Source organism: Leguminivora glycinivorella, chromosome Z (assembly GCF_023078275.1).
Source record: "Leguminivora glycinivorella isolate SPB_JAAS2020 chromosome Z, LegGlyc_1.1, whole genome shotgun sequence".
NCBI lineage: Eukaryota > Metazoa > Arthropoda > Insecta > Lepidoptera > Tortricidae > Leguminivora > Leguminivora glycinivorella.
Window position 1 is genome coordinate 40,413,462 of NC_062998.1, and position 13,133 is coordinate 40,426,594.

The 13,133-nt window shown below is 37.9% G+C and overlaps 1 protein-coding gene across 1 annotated transcript; it reads left to right on the forward strand.

Annotated features, from left to right (window-relative positions):
• Positions 1–237: 237 nt before the first annotated feature.
• On the forward strand, positions 238–11,815 carry LOC125240939 (ATPase family AAA domain-containing protein 3A homolog). The gene is made up of 10 exons (XM_048149142.1): positions 238–527; positions 2,468–2,622; positions 4,884–4,996; positions 5,539–5,745; positions 5,879–6,036; positions 6,546–6,805; positions 7,350–7,473; positions 7,656–7,947; positions 9,027–9,225; positions 10,269–11,815. Exons 1-10 carry the CDS (start codon positions 335–337, stop codon positions 10,467–10,469), a joined length of 1,902 nt encoding a protein of 633 aa, XP_048005099.1. The 5' UTR covers positions 238–334; the 3' UTR covers positions 10,470–11,815.
• The last annotated feature ends 1,318 nt before the right edge of the window (positions 11,816–13,133 follow it).

Consider the following 13,133-nt stretch of genomic DNA (forward strand, 5'->3'; position numbering starts at 1 on the left):
TTCGCATGACTGTTTACTGACAGTATTTATACCAGAGTATAAAATCGTATATATGTTAAGGCCTTTACAGACACGGCGTACCGGATCACGATCAGGACCATAGATCTTTGGTCCGATCGTGTGGAAGAAGATTCACGTTTGACATTTTATGTAATCTGTATTTTTTCTTTTACCTCCTCTCTACTATCTGTGGTTCTGGTTGGTAGGATTGATAAGCCGTCCGACAGCTTTGTCCGACAGTCCGACAGAAGATCCTCGGGGGTCGTATTGGAATTTTATCTTTTTATCCCATTTATTTTGCATATTTAATGAATTAAAGTTATCTGTGTGAACTATGTCCTGGTTATTTGGGTATAGTACGAAACCTCCGCAGCCGCCAACCGATGACCCGTCGGGTAATAACGGGGGTGCGGCGGCACCCCCAGTTAACCTCACAAAAGCAGAAAAGAAAGCAATGGAAGCTTATCGGTTCGACTCCAGTGCTCTCGAAAGAGCTGCACAGGCCGCTAAAGAATTGGAGCAGTCCAGTAAGTTCGATCTATAATCACTGTTATCAGTCATATTTCATACTATTGCATAATGCGACCCTATAACCTAAAAGCACACTGCTGACGGCTAAATGCCTTGTAGCTTTAACTTAATGAGCAATAAATAAACACTTAGGTGTTTAGAATTGCTCATGAATATGTAGGATTTTAGTAAAACATTCATAACTCGTCGTAGTATGTCACACTTCAGCAAAAACAGCTAATATTTTATTACGAGAAACATGAGCTCGTAAGTGCCTATGGAACCTTGAAACTATGTGATATTAATTCCATTCAAGTGAAACATGTTAATGATCATCAACCAGAGTACTATGTGTTAATAAAATGAATTAAAATGACTCTCTAAACATTAATGGTGAGAGTTAAAGAAAAGCGTTATCAAGGATTGGCCCTTATTTTACGACATAAAATTGAATGCTTTAGCCATTTTTATTTTTCTAAAATGCAACTGTTTGCCTTTGCCAAATAGCAAACAAACCAAACTGATGTTGTCTAAAATCAAATATGAATATTAATGTAAAACTAAAATTTGTAAACTTTAAAAGAAATGTAATTTGTAAAAATAATTGTCTGAATAAAAGGCTTATATTATTATAAAATGCAACTATACAATCAATATTTTTATACAATTAACTAGGGCTTGCATTCCGGAATTCCGGAATCTCGAAATTCCGGAATTTCGGACAATTTTTCCGATATTACAGTTCCGGAATTGAAACACATAATCTCGAAAATTCCGGAATTGAAAATATATATATTTTAGATGAAAACGTGTAATATCAGCCTGGTTATTTTACAAAACTACCACAGAATATATTATAAGAAATATGTAAATTCATAATTTAGACACTGCTCGGACTCAGGTAGGTACCCTATTTTATGGCCTAAAGGGGCTAGACAGAGCGAGATAAGTAGTGTAATTTTTTAAATTTTAACCCGCTAATATTAACCATTATCACATTCTGGTTTTGCGAACATAAATTCAAATGCAAATCGTAGTATTTGTTATTACATTCATTCACAAGCATAACGTCGTAGTTACTTACTTTTCACAAAGACGTGTGCATATTTTACTAAACTGGTGGACTTTACTGCAATTTATGGAAAATGGTGGATATAAAAAGTATGCTTTTTTTCTACAAAAATTCAAGGTGTATATGTACAATTGTACATGTACAGGTATAAATCAGGAAATCTGACTTTTTGGGCCTCGAGTCTGATACAGGTAATTCAATATTTATTTTATTACATTTATGTGAATAAGACGTTGTGCCATTCTTGTAAATTATTACTTTTACATTATTTCGGTGGACAATCGATGCATATGGATTTTTAACCCTTGTTTTTATTAGATTAATTGATAAAACAGTAATGTTGTCCTCGTCCATATTGCTGTAAAGCCTCAAATATGAAATAAGTGCAGAAGGAAAACACTGTATTTGGGGTAATTTTATTTAGTTTTTGTCTAAAATATGTAGTTTTTATTACTGAATGATGTGTCAAATACTATTAAATGATAATGCTAAATATATTTACTTTAATGTTAACTACTATCACAAAACTGGCACTAAAACCTTGTTTGTATCGTTTGCTGTTGTTCGAAATACTTCGCAAGACCGATTTTGACACAAAATGGACTCTCCTATAATAAAATTACTAAAATGAAAATTGCAGTGTTATATGCCTTTCAGGTAGGGAGTTATTATCTTAAACGTCGATTAATAGTAAATTTCAATTTAAAATTGTATTATTTCATCAGAAATCCACCAGAAAACCAAACAAAAAAAAAATTGTTCAATTCCGGAACTAGTTCCGGAATTCCGGAATTGAAGTCCAATCTCGAAAACCAGTTCCGGAATTGAAAATCGTCCGATATTGCAAGCCCTACAATTAACTACATATTCCAATAATGTTCACAGGGCATGCGAAAGATGCTCTGGAGCTCAGCAAACTACAAGAAGGCACTCGGCAACAAGAGCAAATGGCTAAGATCAAAGAATATGAAGCGGCCATAGAGCAGTCCAAGGTGGAGCAGAAGAAAGTTGACTATGAAGAAAGAAGAAAGACCTTGCAGGTAGAGAAGATTATTGTTAAATAAACATTTTGAATTTATGTAATACTAGCTTTTTCCCGCCAGCTTCGCTTGCGTTAAATTTGAAAATTTCGGAATGTCCCCCACTTACCTAAAATGGGGGGTGGAAGTTTGTATGGAAACTTCCACCCCCCATTTTAGGTAAGTGGGGGATTAGAATGAGACAATAAGTAGCCTATGGCACTTTCCATCCCTTCAACTAACTATCTCCACTTAAAAAATCATGTCAATTCATCTCTCCGTTTTGCCGTGAAAGACGGACAAACAAACAGACACACACACACTTTCACATTTATAATATTAGTATGGATTATCAAGTTTCTCAGGATTTTATTTCCTTTTTAGTACAATCTTTACAAACACGTTTAATTGTTTCTCCCATTCTGCATTACTAATCTTTGATGATGACTCAATTAATGAGAATATGTCATTCAGGGTTTTGTGAGTGTGAAAGTTATCTTTTAGTTACTCTAGGAAATAAGTCCGTATCTAATAATCTTTTGATATAAAAATAGATTTTTATTTTTAAATAGTACATTTTATTTAAGATCTGCACTACAACATACAACATAAACTTTGTATGAACGAAAACATGAGATATGCATGGTATATGGTATCTATTGGGTTGGTAAGAAAGTAATGAGCGATCGATTGAATTCCACATAAAATTTTTGAGAGAGTTCTAGAATCTTCTATGGTCGAAAGTATATAAAGGGCGAGTCGCACAGTTTCTCGTCAGTCATTCACTAGCTGTCGCCGAGCTAATATAAGGAAGAAAATGGACGAATTAAAAGTGCATGTAAGGCATTGCTTACTATATGAATTTCAGTCTGGCCATTCAGCCGCCGAAGTAGTGCGTAATATATGTCAGCGTGTTGCTCCTGAAGTTGTGTCTGAGGCCACGGCGAAACGATGGTTCCAGCGGTTTCGTAGTGGCGACTTTTCATTATCAGATCAACCTAAGTCTGGTCGATCGGTGAAGATTGATGTAGCCAAATTAAAAACCTTAATTGAAGGAGATCCGAGGCTAACGAGTCGTACTCTTGCTACCGAGTTAGGCTGCTCTCATGTCACCATAGAAACACATTTACACGAGTTGGGAAAAAACTACAAATACAGTGTTTGGATACCGCACGAACTTGATAGAGATCAACTAAACCGCCATGCCGATATCTGCATACAACTTCTGTCTTTTCGCCGCACATTCAACTGGTTGGACCATCTTATCACTGGAGATGAAAAATGGGTCTTATATATAAATCACACACGCAAACGTCAGTGGCTAGCTCCAAACGAAAAAGGAATAGAGGCACCAAAAACAGAGCCTCACCCGAAAAAAGTTATGCTGTCCGTTTGGTGGGATATTCATGGTATTATTCACTGGGAACTCCTACCAAGTGGAATGACTGTTACCGTATCAGTATACTGTAATCAGCTTGAAAATTTAAACCAAAAAATCTGTCAGAATCGTCCACAGCATGCTAAAGTTTTTTTCTTACACGACAATGCTCGCCCACACATTGCAAAAGTGACTCGGCTAAAGCTATTGAAGCTAGGTTGGAAAGTGATACCTCATCCACCGTACTCTCCAGACTTGGCACCTACGGATTACGCATTGTTCAGATCGCTAAGCAATGCCTTGAATGAAAAAAAGTTCGATGATCAAGCCCACAGATGTCATATATACCATAGATCAAGCAAACGTATCTACTTAGCGTGTCAAATGAACTCAGTGAAATCCACTGAGTTGTCCGTCTTTAATCGCAGCTTGCAGCTTTCGGGCGTCAATTTTTGTAAGTTGAAGTGAACAAAAACATTAATAATGCCTCTTTAAGTAATATTAATTGCAACAACACAAAAAAATATGAACACTCAAGGGCCTGAGACATATTTAAAATCATAGGCAAGTAACAACTTCAGTACAAAATCTGACACGCTCGGCCGCCATACAAATGAATGAACTTGTTTCTTCTATCTAAATCTAATTCTGTGATCAAGCCCATCTACGACAGTACATAGCTGAGTTTTTTGAATCTAAACCTAAGAACTTCTTCGCCGATGCTATTCATTCTTTACCAGAACGATGGAGACAAGTAGTAGATAACGAAGGCCGTTATATTTTTGATAAATGATTAAAATAATAAATTAAAAAAAAAATTACAATATTGGTTATGATTCGCTCATTACTTTCTTACCAACCCAATATTTTAGTGATGTTGAATAAAACTGTTAAATTTTTACAGGAAGAAACAAAACAACACCAAATGAGGGCGCAATATCAAGACCAATTGGCAAAGAAGCGTTATGAGGAGCAGCTAGTCCAACAACAGAGGTCACAAGATGAAATATTGAAGAAGTGAGTATTTATTTATTCATCCTGTATGTAATATCATTCATTAACACCTTCACTACAGCAATTACTTAACAATGCAATGAACCATACCTGTGTCAGGTCAATAGATCAGATGCAGGAGAAAATGTGTTAAAAATCTAACGAAACTCATTTATGTTCATAGAAGGTACATAGATGGTCAAAGCTCTTTAGTCCTCGAACATTAACTTGCCTATAGTTATTTGCCATACATACTCATACCTTTAGATATGGTTTCAATATACTAGTTGTCAGTTGATGTTTCAGAAAAAAAAACCATTAGCCATCAAAACCACCTTTTATAGCTTTGAAATTCCTAATACTAAAACTATTAGGAATTTCAAAGCCAAAAATGTTGTTTTCCAAGGTCTTGTCTAGGAATTGCAAGTGTTAATCTTTTCAGTGACTTGTAGAGTCACATTTCCACCGATCAACATTGTAATATGATTTCAATACCATAGGGCTTAACAGAGAATTGCTGTTAGTGTGTATCAGACCACTTTAAAATATTTTTTAATGTTATACAGACAAGAAGAAAGTGTTGCAAAGCAAGAAGCTTTGCGTCGCGCTACAATAGAACATGAAATGGAACTCCGCGAGAAAAACAAACTTAAGGCTATTGAAGCCGAAGCGAGAGCAAGGGCAAAGGCTGATAGAGAAAACCGAGACATCAATCTTGAACAGATCAGATTGAAGGCTGCTGAGAACCGTACTACTATTTTGGAGAGCATAAAGTAAGTAAATATACTTAACACATGAATTTGAAGTGTTATCTTTATCTTTTATGTTTAATTTTCGTCACCGTATATTTTTAAATAACAAAGCAAAATAGTCATAAGACCAATTAATGAAATATTTTTAAAACAGGACAGCAGGCAGTGTGATAGGCACGGGGTTAAATGCATTAGTGACAGATTGGGACAAGACGTTGGCGGCAGCCGGAGGCCTGTCACTTGTAGCGCTCGGAGTTTACACGGCCAAGGGAGCCACTTCTGTCACTGCAAGATTCATTGAAGCTCGAATTGGTAAGTATTTAATGACTAAGCAATCTTAGCATTGACTGGGTTGCATAATAATATTTACTAACTACATGCTACAAGTTGGTCTCATTGAAGGCTACTTTTCGGTGAGGTAGGTATTTGCATGTGCTAGTTACTGATCATGCATGATACTCTCAAAAACTTCACCTCTTACAATTATTTGAGGAGCAAGAATACCAACGGGCCAAGCACACTAGAGTGATATAATATGGCCTATGGAGTTAGTGCGTACTTTTCGGCACAGTATAATAAAGAGTACTATCATACAGTATGGCCACTCCCGCTCCCCGCTGAAAGTGCCGCCCACCCCCTCTCGGTTACCTCACAGTCACCGCCTGTCAAAAACGCGAACAATCGACCTGTTATATCTCACTCATACAAGCATGGTGCCCGTTCACCTACACGAGCTACTTCTTCCATATATTTGATCTCCAGTGTCCGAGATGTGCTGCTGGTCTTTTAGTTTACAAGACTTAGTCTTAATCATGTTTCAGGTAAACCAAGTCTCGTAAACGAAACATCGAGATTCTCTCTCCTGGAAGCGGTGAAGCACCCGATCCTGACGGTGTCGAAGGCCGTGGCGAGTTTCCGCAAGCCGTCGGACGCGCTGGCGGGCGTGGTGCTTGCGCCCATGCTGGAGCGGCGGCTGCGCGACATCGCCATCGCCACCAAGAACACGCGCATGAACAAGGGCTTCTATAGGAATCTCCTCATGTACGGCCCGCCTGGTACCGGCAAAACGTTGTTCTCTAAGGTCAGTCATAATTCGTAATGTAAACACATGCGAATGTTTTGGAAAGGTGCAACCATAACATCTACTATGGCTATTTATAGAAATAAACAATAAATATAAAGCCTGACCAGAAATATGTGACTATTGTCAAAAGGGCGCTGTTATTCTGATGTATGGGGTGACAGTTCAGTTTAGTATGAAGAAAATAGTTGTAATGAAATTCCGCAACATGGCGTGTAGTCATATATGTCTGGTCATGATTTAATAAACATTTGAACTGCCGTTGCGCATTTCGCCGCAGTCTGATAATTATTCGATATTTTCGTACCGGTGGCGACACGAGCATGTTCGATGAAGAATACTAAACGGTTAAAAGATCAAATCTCGACCAAAACCTTGAAGGAATATCATTAGATCTGGTTAGATCAAGGGTTAGCTGCAATATCTAGGTCACATCGCGTATAGTCCGCGGCTATCTTATAATGCTTGCCGACCATTATTCAGTTTGTCATTCTTCAAAAATGTGTATTGATTTCTTTAAATGACTTATGAATGGTTGTTACAGAAACTGGCGAAGCATTCGGGCATGGAGTACGCCATCCTGACGGGAGGCGACGTGGCGCCCATGGGCAAGGACGCCGTCGCCGCCATCCACAAGGTCTTCGACTGGGCCAACACTAGCAAGAAAGGTATATGTGTAAATGTATCCAACAAACATTTGACATAGAAGCGCGTTCCAGTACTTGCAGAATGCGCTAAATAATCTTGTAGTGTCATAATACTTGTTGAGAACTCTCATATTAATTTACCTGCCAGAACCACAATCCATTATTTTTCCAACTTTGACATTAATACAAGTGAAATTTTGTAGGCGTACTTCTATTCATCGACGAAGCCGACGCATTCCTTAGGAAACGTTCCTCGGAAAGGATAAGCGAGGACCTGCGGGCGGCGCTGAACGCGTTCCTGTACCGCACGTCCGACCAGAGCAACCGCATCATGCTCGTGCTGGCCTCCAACACGCCGCAGCAGTTCGACTCGGCCATCAACGACCGCCTCGACAAGATGATCGAGTTCGGCCTGCCCGGCCTCGAGGAGCGCGAGCGGCTCATCCGCCTCTACTTTGACAAATTTGTGCTCCAGCCCGCTTCTGAAGGAAAGAGGTAAATATTCGGGTCTGGGCCGGAAGCACAGAATATATAATATTTATAATAGTACAAGTAGTAATGGCGAAAGCTCGATTTAGTTTCTCTCTGGAAAATTATTAAAAAGCTCGATCTCACTGCAGATATTTAGTAATTACACATTTTGCACAATTTAATCCATTGTAAATCATTTTAGAATTTAATTGTCTGTCATAATACGCAATGCGACACCTCTAAATCCTTATGGAGACTGAAATGTGATTTGTTACTTTTAAATGGTAGAATGAAATGAGTATAATAAACTTCAGATTTGCGACAATCAGGGTACGTAGCCGAATGGCACAAACGCTCACGAAACGAAACGTTCGTAGATCTCTATTGCTCTTGCTCTAGCTACGCAACCTGGTGAAAGCTCGCCAAAGCAGGTGTCTCTATTAGAATAGAATAGAATTTATTCGTGAGCACAGTCAGGACTAATCAAACCACAGAGAACCTCCTATAGAGTGGCAATCTTGTATATTTTGTTCGCGATACGAGTCACCAGTGTTTGGGGTGCGAGGAGCGGGCGGGGAATGTGTTAAGCGCGCTGTGATTGGCCGTTTCAAGGATGGCGGGCAGTCGCGCCAGATGAAAAGGGACAGAAGTATGACTGTCCCTCTACTGACGCGTAAGTGGCCAATGTAAGTTGACCTATGCCGGCTCTGAATAAATTATAAATATGACTTATTTGTGGAATGTAATGCCGTCTGTTTTTAAATTTGAGCTTCTTGTTACCTTTCCACACCATTTCACACTACAGGTGGACATCTTTAAGGCATCAAAATACCCTTTTCCAATTTTTTAGTGCGAAAAACACGCGCTGCTTTCGGGTCTGTTACTTGGTTGATACTGATCGGGCACGGCGAGCGCCCGCGCTTATATCAGTGCAAATACTAGGAAGGCTGGCGACTGCGAGTCGTCTTGTAATGGATGTCTATAGGGGTTGGTCTGTGAATCAAACATAACAACACAAACAGAAAGGGATGAAGTACCACGAAATGGTCTCATCTCAGCGTGTTGCTGTTGACTTCGAGTGACTTATTAGTTTTGGTGTTTAGACGGCTGAGCGTGGACCAGTTCGACTACGGCGAGCTGTGCAGCCTGCTGGCGGCGCGCACGGCGGGCATGTCGGGCCGCGCGCTGTCCAAGCTGGGCGTGGCGTGGCAGGCCGCCGCCTACGCCTCCGACGACGGCCGCCTCACGCGCGACATGTGCATCGAGATCTGCGACGACGCCGTCAAGGATCACCGGCAGAAGGTCAGCTCATCACTCACTACAGACAGACTACCCGTTGTGAAGCGTTTACAAAAAGCCCGTGCTCACCAAACATATGACCAATTTTACTCGTAAAATCTCACGTATTGAGCAGCGCAATAGGCTACTTGCATCCTAGTCAAATCAGCTTCTTTTTAAGAACTCAAAACGAATTTGAACGACTTGCTAATATGGAATTTATATGCAATCTAATTGAGTGACGTCACGGTCAACTCAGTTACTTTATAAATTTCAACCTGACTTGTTAAATAGAAATTGAATTAAAAAATAACTTCTGTCCATGTTTTTCTTATAATTATCTGATGCTTTATTTCGTGCATGGTATAAAATATTTTCTGTTAACTACAGCCAAGTTCCCTATTGAATAGCATCTTATGGCATTATTCATAAACGCTTTATGAACCATTCGTTTGTCTCTGTCATGCTGACTTCTGGTTTTGTGAGAAAGGGACAGAACACTTTTTAACTAATCAGTTCAGTAACTTTTTTTTATCAATAAGAGGGTTACACTACATATAACAACCCAGGTTCAACTCTAAAACTATTTTTTTACAAATATTCCTAAATTTGATGAGTTCTAGTTGTGAATTGCGATTGCGTTTCTTATATAAAATTACTACGAAAAATCATATGTATGGTGACATTGGTGACTTTGAGTTGGCTTGAATGTTCCGTCTATAGTTGAGGTAGTCTGTGCCAGTGACACACAATCACTAGACAAGTAACGCTGTCGGCATTAGAAAAGATATAAAAAAATAATTGACGTGTAGTTTTATTGAAAAATATAAAGTACACAACTGTTATTGAAACCAGAAGATTGTAAATGGACATCTATGCTATACATATTATGCTGTATATTCTCAATTATAAAAGTGTTGTATTATTAGTTACGGCAGCTTATTTTTTTTTAAGATTTTCCAGTGGAAAAGGAAGTTAAAAAAAGTCTACATGATTTTAATTAATCAAATATAACTTATGTATTACAAACCCTAATGTGCACTAATATTTGATTTATATATTTATAGATGGAATGGCTGTCGTCCGAGGAAAAGTCCAGAAGCATGATGCCGTATTTGTTGGACCTTCCTCCGCTGGACACAGAGGCGCAGGGCTTGACCAAAGCCACGGTCACCGAGATCCAAGACAATGTAGAAGCTCCCGTCTCAAAATCCAAATCTTCCACCAAAAAAAGAGCCACAATCAAAGAAAACGAGACCGACAAGTGACACAGTCTAGTTCCGAATAGCGAACAAGAAAGGCCAATAGAACTTACACAAGTAAACATCAGCGAAACACAAGTGAACTGTGATAACAAGCACAAACAGACGTTTGACTTCAAAATTTCCAGAAAGAATCAATTTATAACATTGTCGGACCGTGATATGGAAAAGCTCTGCTGGTTATCACAAAGGATGAAAGGGGTTTAGTGGAATTAGGAATAACTGTAATGACGTCCCATCAATATTGTCCCACTAGGGTTGTCACAACCACCAGTACAAAAACCTGCTTTACTTAGTTATTTTACTGCTCGAAAATCTAATGTAGCTTAGATTTTTTGCTATTACGTGTGGTGGGGCGTAAGGTCGCCTAAGACCTTAGATGGTAGAAAAATCGAATTTTACTCCCTTGGTTTTGATACCATATTCCATTAAATTGTACGAGGTCTTAGTCCTATTTTGGTGACGCGTCATTACAACAGGGCTTTAAATTACATTATAAGTGTGCAGGATCCGTTAGTTAAAGGGTTGCTGTGTGTTGCTATTACTGCCAATAGTCACTATGAAAACTGTATTTTTAAATTGTATCAGCTGAGACAAGCACTTTTATAATCGAATCTTTTGTTATTAAAATCATCTTGTCATTAAAGCTCCCAATCCAAGTCCGAAATTATAGTCATTGCAAAACATGCTTGTAAGCCTCCGTGTAGAATTATCATAACATGTTCCTAAACTATTATACAAAGCTATTTTATATAGCATTTAAATTATCTCAATGAGTTAACTGGTTTAAATGTAATATCGTATATTATTCGGTATAGATGTGGTTTTATGTAACGCAATATCAAACATTTTAAATCTTTATTATAATATTATTAACCAAAACAGAAAGTTTGCATTTATCCTTTTTTGATCATTGTAATTTGTTTTCTGAGTATGCCTGCCCCTCTAGCACAACTTGCCTTGTCGCGCGCGAGTCCATACTTGAAGTCGCGCTTGATGTATGGACTCGCGCGCGACAAGGCAAGTTGTGCTAAAGGGTCTGGTAGATGTATGTTGGAGTTGAAATTGTACCAGTAGGTATATGTCAATGAATCGTAAAGATATAAGGTAGTATGGTCATTGATGGAAAACGCAAGGATTTTAACATATTTAGTTAAATATGTTCACTCTAATACGGTACAAATTGTACATGAACACTAGCTTGATACAAAATTAAAAGCAGTAATACATTTCTGAGCACACTGTTCAGCGCATATATTATAGTCTAAACTTAATGTAGGGCTTTGTTTACTGTTGTAAAATTTATTAGTTCTATCACACATAGCATATTATTAGAAAGTTGTTAACCCATACCCATTGTTTTATTTAATATCTTACCTTTAAATAGATTTCAATACGAGTACCGTAAGTTGAATCCAGAATTAGATAACTTGTTACCTGATTTTTGCAGATATGTATAAGAATTGTATAGACTATATTGCGGCTATTGGAATATAGTTTATGCCATTCTCAACCGTCATAAATATCTTATTCATCAAAAACTGCTAGACGCTTTCTAAATCTAATACTGGATACAAAACTTGATAAGATAGGTTACTGTTTAGAGTTTCATTCGAAAATTGGGGCTAAAGTCGGCAAACCAAATGTTTGAAGAATGATGTAGCCATAGGTAATGTTGAAAATATTTGTTAAGTATTGGTTATTTTTAACCGACTTCAAAAAAGGAGGAGGTTCTCAATTCGACTGAATGTTTTTTTTTTTTTTTTTTTTTTTTTTTAATTTTTTTTTGTATGTATGTTACTCGATATCTCCGAGAATCGTGGACCGATTTAAAAAATTTTTTTTTGATCGAACCGGTATAACCCCGAGATGGTCCCATTGGCACCAAGTCAAGGTCTGATGATGGGATCCTGGAGAAATCGAGGGAACTCTTCAAATGTTATAGGCACATGTAATGTTTTTAGTCTATTTTTCAAAGGTACACCAGTATTTACGTCTGATGGTAATAATTTTATGTGGCTGAGCTGATGATGGAAGGTCAACTCCTCAATGGTTAGGAGTTAAAGGATAATTCTTTCACTACTGTACATGTATTCGGACTGATACATATAATATCACTAGGAACCACTAAAAATCAACAAATAAATAAACTTTTTAACAAAAAATAAAACCGCCTTCAAAAATAAGCGCGTTACAAAACACGGAGAAACTAAAAAGCCAAAAATAATAAACCTTTCAATTCAGATTTCTTATCGTATTGCAATAAGCTAAACATCCAAATTATAAACAAATCAATTATTTTTGGAGTCGGTACCAGCCTGTGTATGGTTGGGTGGGGCAAACAGGCAATAGCAAGGCGACGAACAGGTCTGGTACCGACTACAAAAATAATTGATTTGTTTATAATTTGGATGTTTAGCTTATTGCAATACGATAAGAAATCTGAATTGAAAGGTTTATTATTTTTGGCTTTTTAGTTTCTCCGTGTTTTGTAACGCGCTTATTTTTGAAGGCGGTTTTATTTTTTGTTAAAAAGTTTTTACTGACACGTTTTCTTGTCATCTAGAACTCCCAGATACAAATCAGTCTTCTATCTCAATAGCTCTCGTGTATAAATGTATATGAACTGATAAATAAAATAGTCACCGAAGCGGGAGCGGGTCGCTAGTT

What these genes read in the sequence shown, in the direction of transcription:
- LOC125240939 (XM_048149142.1), top strand. Translation starts at nt 335, where the DNA reads ATGTCCTGGTTATTTGGGTATAGTACGAAACCTCCGCAGCCGCCAACC. An exon ending in ACTATTTTGGAGAGCATAAA is followed by an intron (nt 5,746 to 5,878) that starts GTAAGTAAATAT and finishes TTTTTAAAACAG; the next exon opens with GACAGCAGGCAGTGTGATAG. An exon ending in ATTCATTGAAGCTCGAATTG is followed by an intron (nt 6,037 to 6,545) that starts GTAAGTATTTAA and finishes ATCATGTTTCAG; the next exon opens with GTAAACCAAGTCTCGTAAAC.